The sequence below is a fragment of the Eleutherodactylus coqui genome, chromosome 1, assembly GCF_035609145.1.
Source record: "Eleutherodactylus coqui strain aEleCoq1 chromosome 1, aEleCoq1.hap1, whole genome shotgun sequence".
Taxonomy (NCBI): Eukaryota; Metazoa; Chordata; class Amphibia; order Anura; family Eleutherodactylidae; genus Eleutherodactylus; species Eleutherodactylus coqui.
In genome coordinates, this window is record NC_089837.1 from 429,103,113 (window position 1) to 429,126,261 (window position 23,149).

Here is a 23,149-nt window from a genome sequence, read left to right on the forward strand (position 1 = left end):
CTTTCCTGCGGCATCCGCGGGCCATTCACAATTAAAATCAATGGAAGACGTCTGTGCGGGAACCACAGCAAAGCAGACCATGCTACAATTTGTTTTCCGGACCAGGAGATCAGCAAAACAAATCCGCAAGCTTTAATTAAGCTGCAGACACCCATGCATCCCTGTGGGCGGCTTGAATTGTGGATCATCTGCGCAGGTGTTCCGCAATTCCAACCCACCCGTGGACATTGGGCTTAATAAAGTACAAACATTTACAAGTGCTCCAATTGTAATACAAACAGGCCGAACAAAGGCCTTATAACCATTTCCAGAGAAAAATGAGCTAAAAAATGTATAAAATGGTGCAATATAGAGCAACAGATAAATATCCAAAGTGTCTCACAGGAGGAGAGTGTGTGAAAATAAAGAAGGGCTGCTAATAACAGTGTTTTACATGTTGATCCTTAGAGAACCTGTTTAGTAAATAATTGTATCGCCTGTTTTTCTGTTTGGAAAAACTGCGGCAGATCGGGGCTGTGTGGACATAGCTTTATTATGAATAAATCCCGAGCAGCAGATCCCCACTGATCACCTACTGATGACCTATCCTGAGGGTAGATCATCAATAAAAAAAATCACAAAGTTGCAGATAACCTCTGTAACCCCCTAACGTGACATGGCGTAAACTTACATCCTATGGAAGACACAGTATCTGAAGCTGAGCCCGTGCCATCCCACAGCGAGAGTCGGCTGTGACTGATAGATGGCCTCCTGCTGCAACAGCAGGGATAGATAACAGTGATCCCCGCTGTTAACCCCCCCCCCCCCCCCACATGCTGCGATCTATGTAGATGGTCGATAGTTTTGCAATAAGATGTCAGATATTAGTGTTCTGGTTTTCCATTACTTATGATCACTATTGTAAGTTATAAAGCATTGTAGTACAGAAGTCCTGCAATGTATTATCATAGCTGTTATGGTTCAATTCCCCGATAGGGAGATGAATGTAAAAAATTGAAATGGTGTAAAAAAAAATCCCTTTTTTGTGTTGGTAGGTAAAGTCCCCTGGTGCAAGCACCGAGTCATTGACTGACTCCTGGGGTGACGTAACATTGTGACATCTTCTTGGCAGACTGTTTTTGTGGGGTGGTTTGCCGTTGCCTTCCCCAGCCATGTTTTCCCTCCCAGCAAGTTGGATACTCCTTTTACCGACCTCGAAAGAAAGGCAGGCAGACTGAGTCAACCTTGAGCCGGCTACCTGAACCACGCAGGGATTGGACTCCCAATTAGACTCCGCCCCGCCCCTTCCCATTGAAAACAGTGGCGAGGTTAACGTATTAAATGTACCAGTGTTCCTGAATATGTGGATCCATCTCGTTGTTTCTCATCTGTTGGGTGCTTTAAAAATGCCTAAAGAGAATCTGTTCCTAAGTTTCCCTTTTCCTGCCTGAGGACTGCATGAAGTGGGGAGAGAGACCCTGATTCCAGCGCTGTCACTTTATTCTTACTAGTTTTGATAAAATGAATCTTCAACCAGCTGCAGCGGAGTTCTCGTATTCATGAGTGTGGGGTCTCCACATGGCTGACTGATGCTTAGAGGGTGCAGCAGCTCCTGAATATCGAGGGCACCTGAGCACATACTATCACTGAGAGGACTCCACTGGGCTCGCACTGCGATAGGGCACTACAGCCCGGACTCTCAGACAAGACCATTAGCACAGTATCCATAGCATTTGAATTTATAGGGTGAGGTCAGTCATGGCAGAATGTGTAAGCTATATGTTTTTCTGCAAATTGCACAGCAAAACCCACAATTATGCTGTAGATTCATTGAGGGTTTCAGCATATGGATCAAAGGAGTGTAATCGTGGGAAAAATTGGATAGAGAAATTCGAAGCTGCCCCTCAGATTTCTGCTACATACTTGCAGTTTGGTGTACTGGGATGTGGTACTTGGATCAGCCATGTGGTGGCAGCATAGAGATCACTTGTCTTATGTGCTTTTCTATTCCCCCTTGCTCGTTGCTTTTAATGCGCTGCTTAAACCTCTTGTAGACAGAACGATTATTGTTCAAAAAATCGTTCAAAACAGCAAAAGTGAACGCTTATTGTCTAACCGTACGCCAAGGGCAGAACTCGTCACATTTCACTAATCATTCAAAACCATCGTTGGCTCGTTCACTGATCGTTGAGTTTATATAGCGCTCGTTCAGTCATTCTCATTCATTTATACATCGAATGTGACTGACTGAACGATTTCTCGTATAAACAGGCTGCACAAGTGAACTCTGACATTGTTCGTTCGTTCAAACGATAAATCTGTAGGTTTAAGAGGCCCCCTTACAGAGGGAGATTAATTTGTCACTTAAAGGGGTTGTCCCGCGAAAGCAAGTGGGGGTATACACTTCTGTATGGCCATATTAATGCACTTTGTAATGTACATTGTGCATTAATTATGAGCCATACAGAAGTTATTCACTTACCTGTTCCGTTGCTAGCGTCCTCGTCTCCATGGTGCCGTCTAATTTTCAGCGTCTAATCGCCAGATTAGACGCGCTTGCGCAGTCCGGGTCTTCTTCTTTTCTGAATGGGGCCGCTCGTGCCGGAGAGCGGCTCCGTGTAGCTCCGCCCTGTCACGTGCCGATTCCAGCCAATCAGGAGGCTGGAATCGGCAATGGACCGCACAGAAGCCCTGCGGTCCACCGAGGGAGAAGATCCCGGCGGCTATCTTCACCAGGTAAGTAAGAAGTCACCGGAGCGCGGGGATTCAGGTAAGCGCTGTGCGGATTTTTTTTTTAGGTCCCTGCATCGGGTTTGTCTCGCGCCGAACGGGGGGGCTGTTGAAAAAAAAAAAACCCGTTTCGGCGCGGAACAACCCCTTTAAGTATACCTAAAATGGCTCATAAGGCTGGATTCACATAAGCACCAGGCGACGTAAAAACTGGCGCACAAATTTAACATTCGTGCACGCGTTTTGACGGCCCTGGCACGGTGCATATACGCCAAGGCCGCAATTCCATTGGGCAAGAGGAGCTTAGCGCTGTCTGCTAAACTGTATCCCCCTCGCCATCTCTCAGCAAGGAAAGGAGACGGGACAGGAGCTAGTATGCTAAACTCCTGCCCCCTCTCCGCCCCTTGTCACAGCCAGCAATGGGAGGGGGCGGAGCTAAGCCACACTTCTCACCCTCCCATTGCAAACAGCCGGCAAGGGGCAGAGAGGAGCTGCTGAACTCCCTCCCACCTCCCTTCTCCGGCAGCTGTCATAGGCTCCCATAGGAGTCTATGCAGCTGGTGGCGTAAAAGCGCCCGACAGAAACGCATTTGGCTGGCTGGGCGCTTTTACGCCGCGAAAATACGTCCATGTGCAATGATGCATTGTAAACCAATGCATCAGAGGGGCAGTGTATATCGGCTGGGTGTGAAAATCCGGTCGATATATACGCCCATGTGAATCCAGCCTAAGGGCTTATTCACACGTCCGTATATAGCCCTGGTTTTCACGCCCGGACGATATACGATGTCCCTTTCTGCAGGGAGAGGAGGCGGGCCGGGAGCAGTGCACTGAGCTCCTGCCCCCTCTCCGCCCCTTGGCACTGTTTGCAATGGGAGGGATGGGGGCGGAGCTTAATGCAGATTTGACAGCGGCATTTAAAGGGTTAACAGTCCTGTTGCACACAGGTGTCAGTTGTAATAAACAGCTGACACCTGCAATGTATGGAGGGAGATAGCAGCGCTATCTCCCCCCCATACACGTCCTGCAATGGCAGGACGTAAAAACATGATTGGGTGGTCACTAAGGAGTTAAATGTATGCCAATATGGGAATTCTTGGCTGTACAGGTTTTTGGTCAATGGCCCAACTTTACTATATAATATATATATATATATATATATATATATAAACAGTATCTTAATGCCCGCTTCATATCAGCTTGGATAACTGATGTTCGAAATGTTCACTCCGTTAAGTAAAATGATCATTCTGCCAAATACGTGAATGCTACTGGTATTGTACAGTTGGTGGTGATGGCTCATTTGGGCAGGTTTAATGACAGATATACACATACAAACCTGTGGAGGAATGTACAGTATTTAATTATTTTTAAAATGCTCCACTTTCTAAACAATATATCTTTATTGGTTATGCGTACAATATGATCTATTGCGGCATGGTGGGCGCAGAATGCAGGGTTTGGGAACCAGTAAGCCATGTCTAGGAGACAGGATGAGTTACATCCATTTACCGTACTTCGTTAGTAACGACGCCAGTAGGGATAATTTCGCCACCCTGGCTATCATCTTTCTGAGAGATGTCCAGACTGCATTACAGCATCAACCCAGATCAATAGAAGATTTTACCACCCTGCATTACTGGGTGGGAAATCAATAGCAGAATCTGATGAGCCCATTAGGGACCTGTTCCATTCCAGCTCATAATAGAAAACTGTGCACCTCCATGGGTTTCTGCTAAAATGTTCTGTCCTCAGACATTGAAATGGAAAGCAGATGGTAATGGAAGTTTTCTGGTGAAATGAATGATTTCTGAATGATTCAAAATGGAAAAGCTTTTTACATTGCAACTTTTTTTGAAGCATCATTTGTTGCATTTCCTCACTGACTCGGCTTTGCAATGAGACGGCCAAACCTTCTAACGAGGAGAGATTTTAGCTGCACAATGCTAAACGGAATCTTAAGCGCCCATTCGTATGGATACGTGTTCCGTCCATGTGCTGTGAGTTTCACTGACACATTTCTGGCTTGTTCTATAAATTTCTGTGACCATTCCATTCCTGTGAATGAGGCTTGCAGAAATCCATGCACATGCTGCAGAAACCTCCCCATTCACATGTATGGAACCGACCTTCAACTATGAATTTCTGCAATGAATCTGCCATTTGTGAATCTACCATAAATCCAGCCGCAGAACTCCTTTTATACAAGCCGTAATCAAGGTGCGTGGATGGCGGTATCACCTAGCAGATGCCCGCATGAAGGAGATCACATATGGCTGGTGTGCAGCTACGCCCATCCGGCACTCATGCGTTCGAGCGACATGGATTCCTAATCTTAGCAAAATTCTTGCCAACATTCTATTAGACCTCGTTCACACAAGTGTGTATTATTGTTGCGCGGAAAAACTGACCACTTTTAATGCGTCTCTGACAGCGGTATGTGTGCGTCCATTTTATGTCGGTGCATGTTTTTTTTCTCCTACTGCAGCATCCGAGGAGTGGGCGCCAGCCTAGGAGACAGCAGGGATAGAGTCTTGTCACGGTGGCTCTACCATCTCCCATGCGGAGGGTAACCAGGGACATGTCCAAGGGGCGTGGGCAGACTATATTAAATAGGGAAACCCACAAGTGGATTACCTTAGTGCTTCTTGTCACTCGTGACGCCACCGTTCCTTCCTCCATGGTGATCTCTCCAGAGAATAAATAAGAGTCCACACACTGGGTAGAATTCAGTAGGTCGAACCAGGAACGGTCGGTGAAGCCGTTTACTGAGAAACTTGAATATATAATTCACAAGAGTCCTTTTTATATCCACCGGCACATTAGTGAGGGTTCAGAACACATGAAGCGACGGAGGAAACACTGGAGAAACAGGGTGACTTACACAGGCCTAGTTAACTGTGGTTCCCTGGTCCCAGACACTATTATTGAGAAACTCCACCAACAGTCTACCGGTCCACTCTCACGGATCTTGCAGCACTTTTCACCGCACGGTGGGCAAACTCCATTAGTACTCCATGAGCCAGGAAAAGGGGAAGAAGGGGTTTGCGGCATTTAGGCCTCATGTCCACTTGAAAAATACTGCTGCGGATTCGATTTAAATGGTATTTTTTTTGCATGCGGATATTCGCACACATTACTATCAATGTGATAGCAATGTTGCTGATCCGCACGAAATCCGCGGCAGAATGGAGCATGCCGCGTTTTTTCTCCCGCGCGTAAAAAATGCAATTCTTTTAAATCCCATCCGCGGGTGCAAAAAAAAATGTAATGGACCCGCAGATGGCCAATGATTCCCTATGGGCAAAATCTGCCGCGGAAATCCGCTGCGGAATCCGCAATTTTATTTAGCTAGTGGACATGAGGCCTAAAGGGGTATCCGCTCAGCCTCTTCCATCTCTTCTTGTACTCAGACCAAAGGTATCTAAAGTACAGGCCAGGCTCTCTTTCTCTCTCCAAGGAAACAGCCAAAAAGCCCCTCTCACACACTTTGCACACTTACACACAATATATATATATATATATATATATATATATATATATATATATATATAAAATGAGCTCACATGACATACACATAGGCAAAGGTGCTATACACATCATATTCATACACATGGAAGACAGTGGAAAAACACAGAAACACAAGACTACATGGACCATCCAGAACACACATGTACATCAACTTCTGTACACTACACAAAAAACTGAAGGCCGACTTTTTTTCCATCATTGCTTAGCAATAGTCGGTGAAATACAGAGTACATGGATGTCCCCTCTGTGCATCTGTCTTTTTGTGCACCCATTGACTCAAATAGGTGACCGTGGCCTGAGAAGTTGGACCAGAATAGGACGCCCTGTTTCTTTACAGTCCGTGTAAAAGGAAATAAAAAACAAACAAACATATTTGTATAACCACAAATACAGACCGCATAGACATGAAAACTGCTCATGTAAATAAGCCCTTCTGCTGACCATACACATAAGTGTCGACTAGAATGCCACCGGTCTGTTGTGCGTTGGATCGTTCATAAGAATGATCCGGCCATCAACATGCCGGACTAAACTTGCCTGTCAGGGAGGTTCTAGCCTGAAAAGCAAAGGTAAAACAGAGCAGCTATGCACAAAGTTGCAAATGACCGTGCAACACGCTTGTATTTTCAGCGCACAATGGCTTTCGTATTCCGCTTGGCTGGCGATGGCCGCCATCATGAGCGATTTATTCACTTATTTTAAAATGATATTTATCTTGTGTTTGGGTGGATCTCTGGCAGCTTTATTGAATATGGCCGTATAGTCCGACCGGTGCTGGGAAGACTGTATGCTCTGAATCGCACAGAAGTAGCTGTGTGACAAGTGTTCTTGTAGTGCTGTGTGTTAATGGGACCGCGGGTGAGAGCGGTGGCATTCGTCATTTATGTGGAGGGAAGTGTGGATAAAGTTGGTGGTGAAGGGGACATGAGGTGTGACAGGGTGGACGAAGGTGGTGAGAGGGGTCACAAGGTGTGACAGGGTGGACGGAGGTGGTGAGAGGGGTCACAAGGTGTGACAGGGTGGACGGAGGTGGTGAGAGGGGTCACAAGGTGTGACAGGGTGGACGGAGGTGGTAGGAGGGGTCACAAGGTGTGACAGGGTGGACGGAGGTGGTGAGAGGGGTCACAAGGTGTGACAGGGTGGACGGAGGTGGTGAGAGGGGTCACAAGGTGTGACAGGGTGGACGGAGGTGGTGAGAGGGGTCACAAGGTGTGACAGGGTGGACGGAGGTGGTGAGAGGGGTCACAAGGTGTGACAGGGTGGACGGAGGTGGTGAGAGGGGTCACAAGGTGTGACAGGGTGGACGGAGGTGGTGAGAGGGGTCACAAGGTGTGACAGGGTGGACGGAGGTGGTGAGAGGGGTCACAAGGTGTGACAGGGTGGACGGAGGTGGTGAGAGGGGTCACAAGGTGTGACAGGGTGGACGGAGGTGGTGAGAGGGGTCACAAGGTGTGACAGGGTGGACGGAGGTGGTGAGAGGTGTCACAAGGTGTGACAGGGTGGACGGAGGTGGTGAGAGGGGTCACAAGGTGTGACATGGACGAAGGTGGTGAGAGGGGTCACAAGGTGTGACAGGGTGGACGGAGGTGGTGAGAGGGGTCACAAGGTGTGATAGGGTGGACGGAGGTGGTGAGAGGGGTCACAAGGTGTAACAGTGTACGGAGGTGGTGAGAGGGGTCACAAGGTGTGACATGGACGAAGGTGGTGAGAGGGGGTCACAAGGTGGGACATGGACGAAGGTGGTGAAGGGCCATCACGAAGTGTGACAGGGTGGATGGAGGTGGTGGTGAGGGGACACGAGGTGTGGGCGGAGGTGGTGGTGATGGGCCATGGGGTGTGGGCGGAGGTGGAACGGGGTGAGGGGACACGAGGTGTGGGTGAAGGTGGTGGTGAGGGGACACTAGGTGTGGGCAGAGGTGGCACGGTGTGTTGGTGGAGGTGGCAGTGAGGGGGCATGGGGTGTAGGGGCGGAGGTGGCAGCGGTGAGAGGAAACGAGGTGTGGGCGGAGGTGGCGGCGGTGAGGGGACACGAGGTGTGGGCGGAGGTGGCGGCGGTGAGGGGACAGGAGGTGTGGGCGGAGGTGGCGGCGGTGAGGGGACACGAGGTGTGGGCGGAGGTGGTGGTGAGGGGACACGGGGTGTGGGCGGAGGTGGCGGTGAGGGGACACGGGGTGTGGGCGGAGGTGGCGGTGAGGGAGCACGGGGTGTGGACGGAGGTGGCGGTGAGGAGGGGGGGTACACAAGGTGTGGGCGGAGGTGGCGGTGAGGGGACACGGGGTGTGGGTGGAGGTGGTGGTGAGGGGGCACGGGGTGTGGATGGAGGTGGCGGTGAGGAGGGGGGGTACACAAGGTGTGGGCGGAGGTGGCAGTGAGTGGAGGACACTGTGGGCGGAGATGGCGGTGAGGGGGCAAGGGGTGTGGACGGAGGTGACGGTGAGGGGGGGGGGACACGAGGTGTGGACGGAGGTGGGGTGAGGTGATACGGGGTGTGCCCGGAGGTGGTGAGGGGGACACGGGGTGTGCCCGGAGGTGGCGGTGAGGGGGGAGACACGGGGTATGGACGGAGCTTGGTGTGAGGGGGGGGGGGCGACACGAGGTGGGGTGAGGGGATATGGGGTGTCGGCGGTGGTGGTTAGGGGGACACGGGGTGTGAATGGAGGTGGCGGTGAGGGGGGGGGACATGGGGTGTGGATGTAGGTGGCGGTGAGGGGGGGGGACACAAGGTGTGGGCGGAGGTGGTTGGGGGGCACACGAGGTGTGGGTGGAGGTGAGGAGCCAGAGGTGGAGGGGGGACACGGAGTGGTGAGAGGACTGCACACATGAGCTGCCGGGTTACTTCTAGGCGGCACTGGAGACCGTCTGCTGCCGCTACATGACGGCGGTGCCCGGCCTGCTTGGAGGGTCATGGAGACGGGATGCTGTGGGAAGGACCGCGCAGGGTAACATTAGTGTGGGGTGGTCGGGTGTGACAGCGCGGAGGGAGGGGCGGGGGTGATAGTACTGTACGGGCAGTAGTAGGAGGGGGCGGTGTCGCTGGAAGATGGCGGCCAGGCGCGCCCCTGTGCCCGCCGCCTGCACTGTGCCCCCGGCCGGCAGGAGAGCAGTGGGCGGCCTGGCTGACACCGATTGGTTTGTTTCCCCCCGGCAGGAGTGTGACAAGATGTCCGGGAGCGGCGTGATGCGGGAGCCTCCAGCCGGCACAACTTCGGGGACGGCAGCCGGAGACGAGTCCTCAGACAGCGAGGGCGAACATGAGGGACCCCAGAAACTCATCCGGAAAGTGTCCACCTCCGGGCAGATCCGCAGCAAGGTGAGCCCTCCACATGCATGTAGTGTGTGCTGTACATGTATGTAGTGTGTGCTGTACATCTATAGTGTGTGCATGAACTGGATTCTTGCAGCCTGGCATTGAGCTTCCTGCTCTACCAGCCTGGACTGGCACTCACCTCTACACTGCCCATTAAATGCTCCTCCGTGTACCCAGCACCCGGAGGTCTCTGGATGGCACACCGGGTACCTTGGTTGCATCTGTGTAGAAGAGTGCCAGGGCTTTACTATTGTGCCACAGCTGCCCCTTTATGTTCTGTGACAAGTTGGTGCCCACCTGTTGCACTTCTGATCTGTACCAGACCCGCTCTGTGTGTGTATGTATATCTCTCATATATATCCCCCTGGCAGATCTATGCCCATCTACAGTGCCAGGTGAAAAATGTTGTATGGCAGACATGTGAGAGGTGTCTTATCTGCCAGAAGGTTGTTTTGTCTCTCGGCCCTAGTCCTGGTATAGTGGTACATCTGTGCCCGAGCTGAACCCATGTGCCAGGCTGTGGGTGGTAATCGTCTATTCTTGAACTGCACATAGGTGACTTGTTGCAGCTGCAGTCCTGGACCTGACACGGACTGGCATGTTGTGGTGCTGTTGGCGTGTCCCCTGTGCACTGCAGTACTTGTGTCTTGCGGTGTGAGCGGCACACTTGTTGCTCTGCCCTCTGATATGCTGAGCGGATTACACATGTAGCAGCAGGACTGGATGCCCTCTTAATCTCCGCACAGCATCCCAGGCTACAAGAATTAACGTAAGCTTCGGGCAGCAGTGTTGATCCGCCACAAAATCCAATTCACAACTGGACAATGGAAAAAAAAAGTGTCTTATTCCGATGCCAAGTTATCTATACCCGGCAGAACAGTGATGCCAGTGACTACTTCTGCATCAGCCTATAGACGTATATAGTGCACATGAAGCTGTGGTCTACATTGAAAGAGGAGAACCTTTGTGATATACATTATATGACTTCTACTCCTCTTCCCAGTTGTTGTTGGAAACCGTCAGCAAGCTTGTTGACAGACTTCTCCCTGACAGCCTAATGCTTTCTTCACATCACCATTTAGGGTCCCGTTTTCTTACTCCATATTGGTAGCCGTAAAGAAGAACCCACTGGCCAAACAGATCCATCATATGATGGAGCTGAACGGGATTCATTTGGTTTCCATTTGCATGTTATAGGACGGAGAGCGTTGCACGCCGCGCCATTTCATCCTGTCGTTTATTGGAAATCGCCGACAGGTTCCAAACGGAGCCTCCGACAGCGAGGTGAAGAATTCGTTACTTCAGTCCCATCATGCAGTGAGATGGCTAGTTTTTCTTATCCGCGGCGTAGAGATCGCACTCGCCAGAATGCAAAGCACTAGAAGGAGACTTTAGGATAGCAAGGAGTTCTGGGAGATTTTCTCTCTGAAGCCTCAGAATTGTGAATGCAGTTTTCGTCTACAGTACAGTCCGTAACGCCAAGTTTAGGGCTGATTCATATCTGCGCTTTTGGGTGCCGTTTTCCAGTGCCCGAATGGAGGCCTAACCGAACGGATGCCATTGACTATAAAGGGGTGCGCTCCGTTTCCGGCATTTTACAGGATGAAGTCGTGTAGCAGCTGTGCTATTTCTTCCGGTTAAATGGAATTCGGCAATGGCGGTTCCCAAGAGAACCTACTGCTGTGGATGTGGGCGAGCCCTTACTCGTAGATGTCTGGGGGCTGATTGCTTTTTGCAGGCCGAGTTGTATTTTTCAGTGGTATTAATTAATGTACAGAAAATGTAAAAAAAATTCTAAGTGGAGTGAAATGGAAACCAAAAAAAAAAAAAAAATCCGCCATCTCTCCATGCGTCTTGTTTCTACGGCGCACAAACTGCAACAAAGATGACCTGATAACTTTATTCTGTGGGTCGGTACGATGACTACGATACCAAATCTATATATTTTTTATTTATTTTATTTTTTTTGCTGTACTACTTAAAATTTTTTTTTTTTAAAGACATTTAATTTTTTTAAATAATTTTCTGACAGCCATAATTTTTTTTTTTTTATGTCGACCTAGTTGTCTGAGGGCTCGTTTTTTTTACGGGACGCCCTGTAGTTTCCGTTGGTACCATTTTAGAATACTTGCAACTTTTTGATTGCCTTCATTGAATTTTTTTCTTAGAGACGGGGTTACCAAAAAAAGTGCAATTCTGGCGTTCTTTATTTTTTTCTGCCGACGTTCACTCTGCGGGGCACATTAATGCGTTACTTTGATAGATCAGACTTTTACGGATGCAGATTTTTGTTTTATTAGCTAGATTCTTTAATTATAAATATGGCAAAAGTTTTTTTGGTTTTTTTTTCCACTTTTATTACTTTTTTTGTTAATAATTAGGAAAACTTTATTGATTTCAGTTTTACTTAGCCCCCAAAGGGGACAGGAATTTGCGATGCTTTGATCGCGGTTAATCGGAGACGTTGCGGTCGGCTGTAAGAAACAGCTGTGTTGTACGGAGCGGGATCGACCCGAGATTTCCTTCAGACCGCGAAGCTGCAGGACATAACTGTCCGCCCTGCAGGGTTAAAGGGCGTTTATTCTGAAACGCCACCGTGTGTCACAGCACTACCACTGTGTAGACCTGTCCCGCGGTTGCGCTGTCTGTGGTTCGGACCTGGTGACCGGCTCCCGTTGAGAATTGCGCAGTTCTTCCTCACTTGAATGATCAGTGTTTAAACTGCCCAACCAGTCGGCGCTGACTGTTATGTCGGTTGAAACTGAACGACGAGCAAGAACTGCGCGATTCTCATTCATCGTCTGCTTGGAAACTGAACGAATATCGGTCAGTTTTGCTCGTTTGAACGATAATTGCTCAGTGTGAATACAGCCCTAATCCCAAGTGACCTCTGATTGGCCACGGGCTGTCCTCATGGGTTATTGCAGTCCCTTAGTCAATGTAATGGCCATCATACACCTCTGCACACTGTCCAGACTGAGCTGTAGCAAAGTTTAAGTTGAGAATTAAAGGGATATTCCGGCTCATGGAGGAAATGACAAGTTTTCAGCCATACACTGGATTACCTCCATTCATCTCAGCGGGACTGACGGGAATAGCCGAGCACTATGCTGAAGTATCTCTGCCTGCCCCATTGAAATGAATGGCGCTGCACGTGTGCGACCAGCGGCCCCTTGGCTCTCGCTGCTACATTACGAAAGGAAATAGGGAGTAGGGATCCTGCATTGTGAAATAGGGGGAACATGGGTCTCCTGTTTTCGGGATTAGTGGAGGTCCCAGCGCTTGGACCCCCCACCCCCATCTATCCGTTCTGGGTGAAAACTTGTCATTTTCCTCCACTAACCAGAATATCCCTTTAACATGTTGATATACATTCTGTACAAAAGTTTTAGGCCCCTGGGAAACTATTCTCGTTAATTTAATCACTTGATCGTGTGCGACTGATAATCGTGCAGTGTAAGCACGGCCAGCAGCTGCAGGACACCTGATGATTCCTTCATTTTATATAGGTATTAACACCTGCTGATGCAGGAGCCATGATTGCTGGGACAGATGTCAGGGGCTTAAAGCTCCATTTACACGCAAAGATGACCGCTCAAAATGTGTTCAAAAGACAGGGAGAATGATAGTTTGAGCAATCATTTTTCATAAGCTGCTAATGAGCACTAATGCCCATTAGTAGCTTATTAGCTTTATTTGCATGTAAATGAGCCTCCCTTCACTGTATGCTAATAACAGCAGGTGGTTTGGTGTGTGTGTGTGTGTGTGTGTGTGTGTGTGTGTGTGTGTGTGTGTGTGTGTGTGCGTGTGCGCTGCAGCTGAAAACAATGTTATCAGCGTTCCCATTGAGAAGTCAGCATGAGGTCCCTGCTATCTGCTGGCTATCAGCTGCCTGGCTGAAGGATGGATTTTAAACTCAACAGAAAATCATTGTTTGGCCAAAAAGCAAACAATGGTAGCATTTACACGCAACGATTATCGATCAAAATACATAGTTTGAGCGAATGTTGAGCAATAATCGTCCCGTGTAAATGGGGCTTAAGAGATCAACAGTCGTCCTGTGTAAATGGGCCCTTTCAACTGCTTTGATTTTGTGGTGTTAAAATTACAATAGTTTTTCAGTGACTTAACCCCTTAAGGACCAGGCTGTTTTGTACCTTGAGGCTGGATTCACACGAACGTATATCGGCTCGATTTTCACGCCAAGCCGATATACGCCGTCCTCATCTGCAGGGGGGGGGGGGATAGAAGAGCCAGGAGCAGGAACTGAGCTCCCGACCCCTCTCTGCCTCCTCTCCGCCCCTCTGCACTATTTGCAATGGGGAGAGGAGGGACGGGGGTGGGGCTAATTCTCGGAACTTAGCCCCGCCCCTGTCCCTCCTCTCCCCATTGCAAATAGTGCAGAGGGGTGGAGAGGAGGCAGAGAGGGGGCGGGAGCTCAGTTCCTGCTCCTGGCTCTTCCAGCCGACGCCTACCCCCCCCCCCCCCCGCAGATGAGGACGACGTATATTGGCTCGGCGTGAAAACCGAGCAGATAGACGTTCGTGTGACTGCACCCTAAGGACCAGACACTTTTTAGGGACTTTACCCATGTGATGGTTTACCTGCCTTTATTTTTTCTTCAGCTAGCAAAATTATTTTTGCTGCGTCTTTTTTCCCATGACATATAGGGCCATTTTTTTAATATCTTTTTCACTGCCTTTTTTTTTGTTTTATTGGTGGCAAAAAGCTAAAAATAACATCTTTTTTTTTTTACATTTATATATATTTTTTTAATTTAGTATATTTATGCTAAAATGAAGTATTGGAATGAGATCCTCATTTTGCTTCAGATGTTTTGATATATAATATGTCTGATTTTGGATTACAGGGTAAAACGGTAACGGTTTTGGTTGGGATCAGCTTTGGGTTATTTTCTTTTTTATGTATACCGTATATACCGGCGTATAAGACGACTTTTGAACCCCGAAAAATCTGCTCTGAAGTCGGGGGTCGTCTTATACGCCGGTAATACCAAAAAAAAGTGTAAAAAAAAAAAAATCATTACTCACCTCCCCCGGCGTTCTGTCGCGCTCCGGCAGGATGTCGCTCGCTCCTCGTCCCCGGCGCAGCATTGCTTTCTGAATGCGGGGCTTGGAATCCCCGCCTCCAGAAAGCTAATACACACGCCGTCAGCCAGTTACAGCCATTCAATGACAGCATTGAATGGCTGTGATTGGCTGAAGGCGCACGTGGCTTCAGCCAATCACACCCATTCAATGATGTCATTGAATAGTGTGATTGGCTGAAGCCACGTGCGCCTTCAGCCAATCACAGCCATTCAATGCTGTCATTGAATGGCTGTTACTGGCTGACGGCGTGTGTATTAGCTTTCTGGAGGCGGGGATTCCAAGCCCCGCATTCAGAAAGCAATGCTGCGACGGGGACGAGGAGCGAGCGACATCCTGCCGGAGCGCGACAGAACGCCGGGGGAGGTGAGTAATGATTTTTTTTTTTTACACTGTATTACCGGCGTATAAGGTGACAGTTGGGGGGTCGTCTTATACGCCCCGTCGCCTTATACGCCGGTATATACGGTATGTTTTTATTTTATTCTGCTTTACTTATATAATTTTTTTTACCGTCTGTTTCCCCGATGACGTTATGTAAGACCTCTTTTGAACATTCACATGTTTTTTTTATTTGACACTTTCCCACTGTAGCTGAGGCAACCATAGGAGCCCCAGTTATAGGGAAAAACAATAGTCGCTAGCAGAGCTGATTAGGGTCTACTAGGACCCTGCAGCTCTGCTGTAGTAGGGGATTCCGGCGATCAGGTGACTACCGGCTCGTGTAGTGGAAGTTATGCTTGCACTTTTTAGTACATAGCGCTCATTGAGCACTGTGTACTCGGGAAAGGAGAATGCAGAAAGGATTAAAACTAGAGATGAGCGAACGTACTCGGTAAAGCACTACTTATCCGAGTAGAGTACCTCCCCGCTCGTCCTGAAAGATTCGGGGAGCACCGCTGCTGACAGGTGAGTTGCGGCGGGGAGCAGGGGAAAGCGGGCGGGAGAGAAGGAGAGAGAGATCTCCCCTCCGTTCCTCCCCGCTCTCCCCTGCAGCTCCCCGCTCCGCGGCGCACCCCGAATCTTTCAGGACGAGCGGGGAGGTACTCGGATAAAGCACATTACTCGGACGAGTAGTGCTTTACCGAGTACGTTCGCTCATCTCTAATTAAAACCCCTCCTGCCTTTTCCTCTGGGTTATCAGCTGTGAATAACAGCTGACAACCTGATATGCTTCTGATTGATTGCAGAAGCAGAGGCTTTAAACCTCCACCAGATTTTTAATATCAGCTGGGATTAAAGCCCAGGACCAAGAGCTGTAAATTTACTGTGCTTGGTCCTTAATGGGTTAAGATAGCTTCGGGTGCTTTCACATCTGTGTTGGGGATTCCACTTTCCTGCTGTGTTTGGGGAGTAGTAAAAGGGAATCCTCGAAGCCTAACTATTCGACTCTGGATGGAAATTAATGGCGCCAGGTGGACCTCATTGACCATAACTGGGTCCCCCTGCCTTCAGCCCAGGTTTTTGGATGGAAGAAGCACTACATGCAGCACTTTTTCTATTCTATTCTTCCATCTATATAGCCCTATGAGGGCTTGATTTTTGAGAGCAAATTGTATTTGTTTGTTAAATGTAATGTACAATCGCTAATTTTCAATAATGTATACAATTTTTTCTTTTTTTTTTTCTTTCTTTTTTTAGCTTTTAAATGTTTATTTTTCCTGCGCTGTCACATGGAATCTGCGATATTTCCACAATGTCAGTTGCGGAAGGGCTACCGGTCAGGCGGCTTCTATTGACTTCAATAGAAGCCCTTCACGTGGAATCCACGTCAAAATAGAACATGCTACGATTTTATTTTTATTTTTTCCATGAGCAGAAGTCGTAATGTTCTATTTTTGCTTATGGATGCGGAATGCTGTGGATTCTGCAATCCACATCCGGCCGTGTGCAGCCAGCCTAGGTGGAAGCCATGCAGAATTGGATTTGGAAGCACTGATGATCAGGTAGAGTTAGTCACCTGCTGTTGGTATAGAATACTTAAAGGGGCTGTCCTAATTGTAACCTCGCTGAGTTCTGGTATTGGCCGCAGCCCGTCACTTCCTGTAAACCGGGCATGAGTGCAGGTGTCAACAGACTGGAGCAGAGGGCGGAGCACCGGCATGGGACACGAAGGGAGCTGGAAGTGGTGAATATCGCTCCATTTGTTATTTTACTATTTTACTGCATGAGGAAGGGGTTAACAGCAGATGTTACAACCCCTTTAAAGGACAACCACCAAATGTGAATTGCGAGTGTCTGACCTCCTATAAACCCCTGGTTTCATATGTACAGCACCCTGCAATTAATGGTGCTTTGAAATAAATGTAATAATTTACGCAAACTTCTGACTTAAATTACGGAAAATCTTGTGGATTGTGGGCGGCCAGATGGGGTGTTTTTTTTTTTCTTTTTGCAAAGCCCTTTTTTGGCCCAAGAACAAAAAAAGGTTGTAAATGGATGTAATACCCTGAAACCCTTTTTTTCCTGAAAACTTGCCTAAGTGGCTAAAGTCCCTCTAAAATGCTGTTTGTGGGGGCTTCTCAGTATCCGAGTGTGGATTTTAAAGTATAATGGCTTATTGTACTTCTCTGCCAAAAATAAATGGCACTCGCATGTGAGACCATCCGGAAGGGTTTTCCAACTGCTGTAAGTTATGGGATATCACTTGTATGTGCTGCGACACGCTGATCCATGGGTTCCTAAACCTGAGACCCCCACAAGAACTAGAGCCAGAGGCCTGCAGCAATAGTAAATTATTAAGACCCCGTTCACATCTGTGCTGGGGCTCTGGATCATTTCTGTGTTCCTGCATCCTTGGGACTGAACAATGAAAATATCAAACAGTGCGAATCAGACCCCATTTACTATAGTGGGGCACGCCTGGCTTCCAACAGACCAAGCGGCGCTGTACCGGACAACATAGTGCAGCGGGATGCTCTGCTCTATCCTGGATCTTCTGCTGGATCTGCACTGGAGGCAGTGGAACCTCTGGCACAGATGTAAGTGGACCTCAAGCTGCTTCGTGTTTCTCCTTGTGCGGTGCCACTGCTATGGTGCTTTAAAGTCCATGAACATTTCCTTAGATATATTAAAAGATGCAATTTCACGGCAAAGCTTTTTGTTTCTTTCTTTGCATAGACGGAAAAATCCCAAAGTATTATTGATACCTGAAATAGATGGTATTGATAAAGCTTGTGTTACAAGGATGCACATCCTCTGGAATGAGGAGGAAAGGAAGTAAAAAGAGTAAAACCGCAAACAAACTTCCTGAAAGTTGTATTCGCCTCGTTACCCCACCCCTCCTCCTGCTGGATGTTTCACTGCACAGTTGTGTGTGCTAAAGGTTCACTCGCAAATCTGTCTTCATCCTCCTGTATCTAAATTCAGCATTCATTCTAAAATCTACACTTTGTCAAAATGAATCAAGCCCCTAGAAGAAGTTGTCGTTTTTCTGTAAAACTCAGCATGCAGTTCCATCTAAGGCAGATATGCAAATGATGAAATTTGTGGTGATTAGGATGAACGGTCTTGTCACCTGAGGCCCTAAAAGTGGTTTCCCCCTTGGCCTATAAAAGGCTCTCAGAGGCTCCTTGTGTGTAGGGACCTCTTCATCCACTTGTGTAGAGCTTGTGACCACTAGACGCCTCTACGACACAGAGAAGAGATTTCACCCAGTTACCAGAGCCTGAGGGGGGCGCATTATTGGAATGTGGGAAGCTGGATGGTCGTATCAACGAATTACCCGCCATCTGGGCGTTTCTAACCAGACTGTTAGGAGGTGTTGGGACCAGTGGATGTGTGAGGGCACACATGGCTACCAGGCTCAGGACGGCCCCAACAGACCAGCAGTAGTATGGATCGTCTGACAAGCACAAGCAGCTCCAACGGTTTTGTTGTCCACCATCAGAAACCGTTTGCACCATCGTGACACCTCTGTCTGTCTGAACCATTACCAGGCACTTGGCTAAAGGACATTTGGCTTCATGGAGCCCATTATTTGTAGTGACTGACACCCATTGTCACCTTCGTTTGCAGTGGTGTCATGAATGACTAATCTGGATCCATTATATAGGTTTTGTTCTGTCTAGATTTTAAAAAGTAATTACTAAAGTTAGTAAATTTTAACAGATTCTTTGTCGGTGAATTTATCAATGTTACTTTCCTTTTTATGCTAATAGTGATCTTTTTTGACTGATCTGTCAAACATAAAACCACACTGTTGAATCTTGGTTTCAGCAGTTCCTCATGAACGGATTTCTTGGTTCTCCGTATTGAGTAAGCAGTTGGCAGTATTGCCACTTATTTGTAATGGGAAAAATAGTAATCGCTACTGCTTTTCAAGGCTAAAGTAATATTATTTGTCTCTGTGGGGAACTCCTGGTTTACAGGGAATCCCATAAGGCCTCATGTCCACGGGCAAAAGAAGAATTAAAAATCCGCAGCGGATTTTAACTCTTCTCCTGCACGCGGATCCGCACCCCATAGGGATGCATTGACCACCCGCGGGTAGATAAATACCCGCGGATGGTCAATAAAAGTGATTTAAAAAAAAAATGGAGCATGAAAAAATCTGGACCATGCACCATTTTTGTGCGGGTCTCCCGCGGGCTTCTATTGAAGCCTATGGAAGCCGTCCGGATCCGCGGGAGACCTAAAATAGGAATTTAAAAGAATTAACTCACCCGCAGCGGACCGGGAAGGTCTTCTCTTCCTCACGGCCAGATCTTTCTTGCTTCGGCTCGGCGGATGTGCCCGGCCGTGAGGAAGAGAAGACCTTCCCGGTCCACTGCGGGTGAGTTAATTCTTTTAAATTCCTATTTTAAGCGCTCATGTCCGCGGGGCAGGAGGGACCCGCTACGGATTCTCCATGGAGAATCCGTAGCGGGCCTGATTTTCCCCGTGGACATGAGGCCTAAGTGTTATCCTGCAGATGAGCTCTTCAGTTTGTATAGTATATTATTTGTATATATATATATATATCAAACAGCATTTGAGCACATCCTCTGGCATACCGCCCTCTCCTTTATCAATCCTCTTGCTTATATCAGACTGTTGGTACTTTTAGGCTGGGTTCACACAGGGCGGATTTGCCACGAAAATTCCGTGCGGAATTTCGCTGCACCTGCTAATCCCAGGGTTAGTCAGCCACGTGGACGAGATTTGTCAAAAATGTTGTCCACAACTAGTGGCCAATGCATCGTGGCAAAGCCGGCAGAAGCTGGCGCTGCAGCACGGATTCCCCGGCCGCAGCATGTCTTTTTTTTTTTTTTTTCCCCACTGCGGCCCCGCTCCTCTCTATGGGAGTGCCGTCTGCAATGTAAAAGCACGTAAAGAGCGCATATCCTGCATCTGTTGGTCCTCCGCATCCCACTCAGTTTGGAATGACTTATATCAGCGCTTCAGACCGGTAAGGGCCCTGTCACACGGGCTGATAAGTCGTTGGGATTCCTGCATCCAGCGGAGATCTGAACGATTGATGTTTCGTGTAAATGCACACCCCGACTGAACGACAAATGGGAATTTGTCCGCTTCTTGTTCGTGGTTCAGTTTCTGCATGCAGAAAACTGAACAAACATCGCCACCAGTTTCTTGATGAAGAACAACATACCTACAAGAGTCCTTAAGGACTAATGCCGACGGGCGGATTTATGCCGCGTTCCCTGCGTTGGAATAATGCAGATATTAGGCTCTATTGAACCTAATAGCTCAGTCCTCACATGCAGGATTCTGCAGCGGATTTACGCCACAGGGAAAAAATTGCGGCATGTTCTATTTTATTCGCGTCTTATTAATGGAGGCCGCAAAAACGCGGTTAAAAGCACATTTTTCTGTGATCGCTACGGTCACTTTTTTGTTTGTTCCCGCAGAATAAAACCATGGGTGTATCCCGCTCTGTCCGTGGGCAAAAGCCCTAAAGGGAAGCTGTCAAATTCCCACAGCAGCATAAACTAAGTTATAGTGCTGTTAGCGGACGTGACGGGGAGCCGGGTGATGTATTCTTTATACTCGCCTGCTCCCGCAATCCAGTGCTGTCACCCTCCAATGGTCCCGTGGCGCTGGAAAATCTAAGGCTGGATTCCCACGGGTCGTATTCTCGGTGGAAATCTCACGGTTTTGCCGTAGCGAAGAACCGCAAGATTTCCGCCAGGAAAGTGCAGCGAAAACCCCGCAGCACTGAGCCGTGGGTTTCGGAGCGACTTTGCTGCATGCTTTTCTGTTGCGGCCAGCTCTCCCACAGAGTAGCATGGCCACAGCAGAAAAAAAAAATTAACATGCTGCATCCCGGCAATCCGCGCCATAATGCCGGTTTTGCCGTGACTGATTTGCCGCTGCATTACAATACGCACTCCTATGCAGACGGCCGCGGTTTGGCCGCGCGAAATCTCGCGCGGCAAAGAAACCGCGGCATGTCCTATTTTTGTGCGGGGCACGCACTCACCCGGCCGCCGGCTCCGGTCTGCGCATGCGCTGGCTGCGCTGCAGCCGGCACATGAAAGAGCCGGGGCCGCCAGGCGCGGGTGAGTATGTGCTCGTCCCTGCAGGCTCTCGGGTCGGGTCCCGCGGCGAGAATTCTCGCTGCCGGATCCGACCCGCTCGTCTGCAGGCGGCCTTACTCTTTTCTGAGTCCCATGTGCGCGTTTTCCTATACAAGTCTACAACGGTCTACTGGATCCATAAAAAAAACAAAATCACAGAATCTACGGCTTCCATTTGGTTCAGTCTTAATTCCATCTTTGTTACAAGTTCCTTTTAAAATAAAACAGGATCAGTTCTAAAAAGAAAGCAAAAGGCTGATCTGAATGAGCCGTACGTTCCCAAAATACAAGCCCGCGCCTTGTAAAGTGCACTTCGGAAACTGATATTTAGATAAAGATCACGAAACGCAGATCTCGTCCACTAAGTGGGTGCGGAGCGAAAGCCTGAGCAAACATCGCCCTTCAGGTTAGTTACACGTTGTATCTCTGTAAGTCTGGTATATGATACTTTATAGCTTCATGTAGTATTAGAGCTGAGCTTATTAGCAGACTGTTTGCTATTGTAGCTGATACCTGCGAGGTGCAGCAGCTCAACCTCTTCATTTCATGGGTTTGGGAAGGGCAGGTAACCCTTTATGAGACTCCTTTGAAAACGCACTTCTGACAAAGTTTACAAAGTGGCAAACGCCAGCGTACATGCTTATCTGGCCATCCGATCTTCATATAGCCTGTTCAGGTAAGTGGAGGTCCTGCATGAGTTGGGGAGGGGGGTCATCTGCTTGGCACCCTCCTCTATTAGCTAAACTATCCGTATCGTATATATGAATAACGAGCAGAAGATCATCGGGGGTTTCAGGAGATCACTGGCCTGACTTCAATTCTTTGGCATCTAACCCCTGTACATGGCTTGGGGGGAGCAGTAATCGTTGTGGGGTCCTTTCCCTGTTTCATGCAACTTACTTGACTTCATTCAGTCCTGCTATATGTGAAAAAAGGCTTGCAAGAGAATTCTGCATGTCAGCTGCTGGAGATGCTGATTTGGTGGGAGTACAAGTCCAGTTTGACAGTGATTTCCCATAAGGGCGCCATGACACGACTGCTAGCGCTCACGTTTCTCCCGATAATTTCTAGGCTGAACTCACAAGTGCTGATGCAGCCCGGCAATGGGCTCTAAGTTACAAACGTTAAAGGGAACCAGTCACTAATTTATGGTGCTGTGGAGGGATATCATGAGGAGCTTGGTAGTGTTGTTTTGTTTTTTTACCTGCCCTGTTACATGGTGAAGGCCGTGCGTGGCAACAAAATGTGACTCCTTTCAGACCGCCGTTCGCCCACTCCCCCATAGACTTCCGGGTTCCCTTTAAAAGCCCTTCTAGCAGTCTATAGAGGAGCCAGCCTACTGGTTCCACCAGAGGTGGAAATTGTGTATAATCCTGAAAGCCGTTCTCAGAATATTTTTTTGGGGCAAAGCCTTTTTCTGTTGCTGTATATAAGCCTCTGCTTTCAGGCCATTGGCGCCCCCAGCTGAATGGACCAGGTGCGTGAGAGCCGCACTTCATTTAACACCTGGGGATTTGTTTTTATTTGACTTGCACCATGCTCCATATTATTGCGGATCACGCGCGGATGTGACTCCATTCATCTCTATAGGAGCTTACAATCCGCAGTGCATCCACAAATACATTTGTGGAAGCCCTGCGGATTTGAAGGTGAAAATCAATTAGGGAAGAGGGGAAAAGGCTGGGAGGTGGGGGTGTGGATCTCCCACAAGCAATATAATAACTTTAATGATGACCCGCAGTGCATCTGCTGTTAATTGCCTATGGGCTGTTGTCGGATGGTCCCCACTAGAGATGAGCGAGCATACTCGCTAAGGGCAATTACTCGAGTGAGCATTGCCCTTAGCGAGTACCTTCCCGCTTGGAAGAAAAGATTAGGCTGCCGGCGCGGGGGAGCGGTGAGTTGCGGGAGTGAGCAGGGGGGAGCGAGAGGGAGAGAGAGATCTCCCCTCCTTTCCTCCCCGCTCTCCCCCGCCA

The 23,149-nt window shown here is 48.6% G+C and overlaps 1 protein-coding gene across 4 annotated transcripts in view; it reads left to right on the forward strand.

The window, feature by feature from the left end:
- The window catches only part of DGKH (diacylglycerol kinase eta), a 198,955-nt gene that overhangs the window by 16,373 nt on the left and 159,433 nt on the right, over window positions 1-23,149 (forward strand). For 3 of the 4 annotated variants that reach the window (XM_066581692.1, XM_066581715.1, XM_066581706.1), the window contains exon 1: window positions 9,279-9,550. In XM_066581692.1, the coding sequence (XP_066437789.1) occupies window positions 9,281-9,550 (270 nt within the window). In that variant the 5' untranslated portion in view covers window positions 9,279-9,280. Of the gene's footprint in view, window positions 1-9,278; window positions 9,551-23,149 lie in introns of those variants that run through there. The other variant, XM_066581698.1, reaches the window with a different exon arrangement.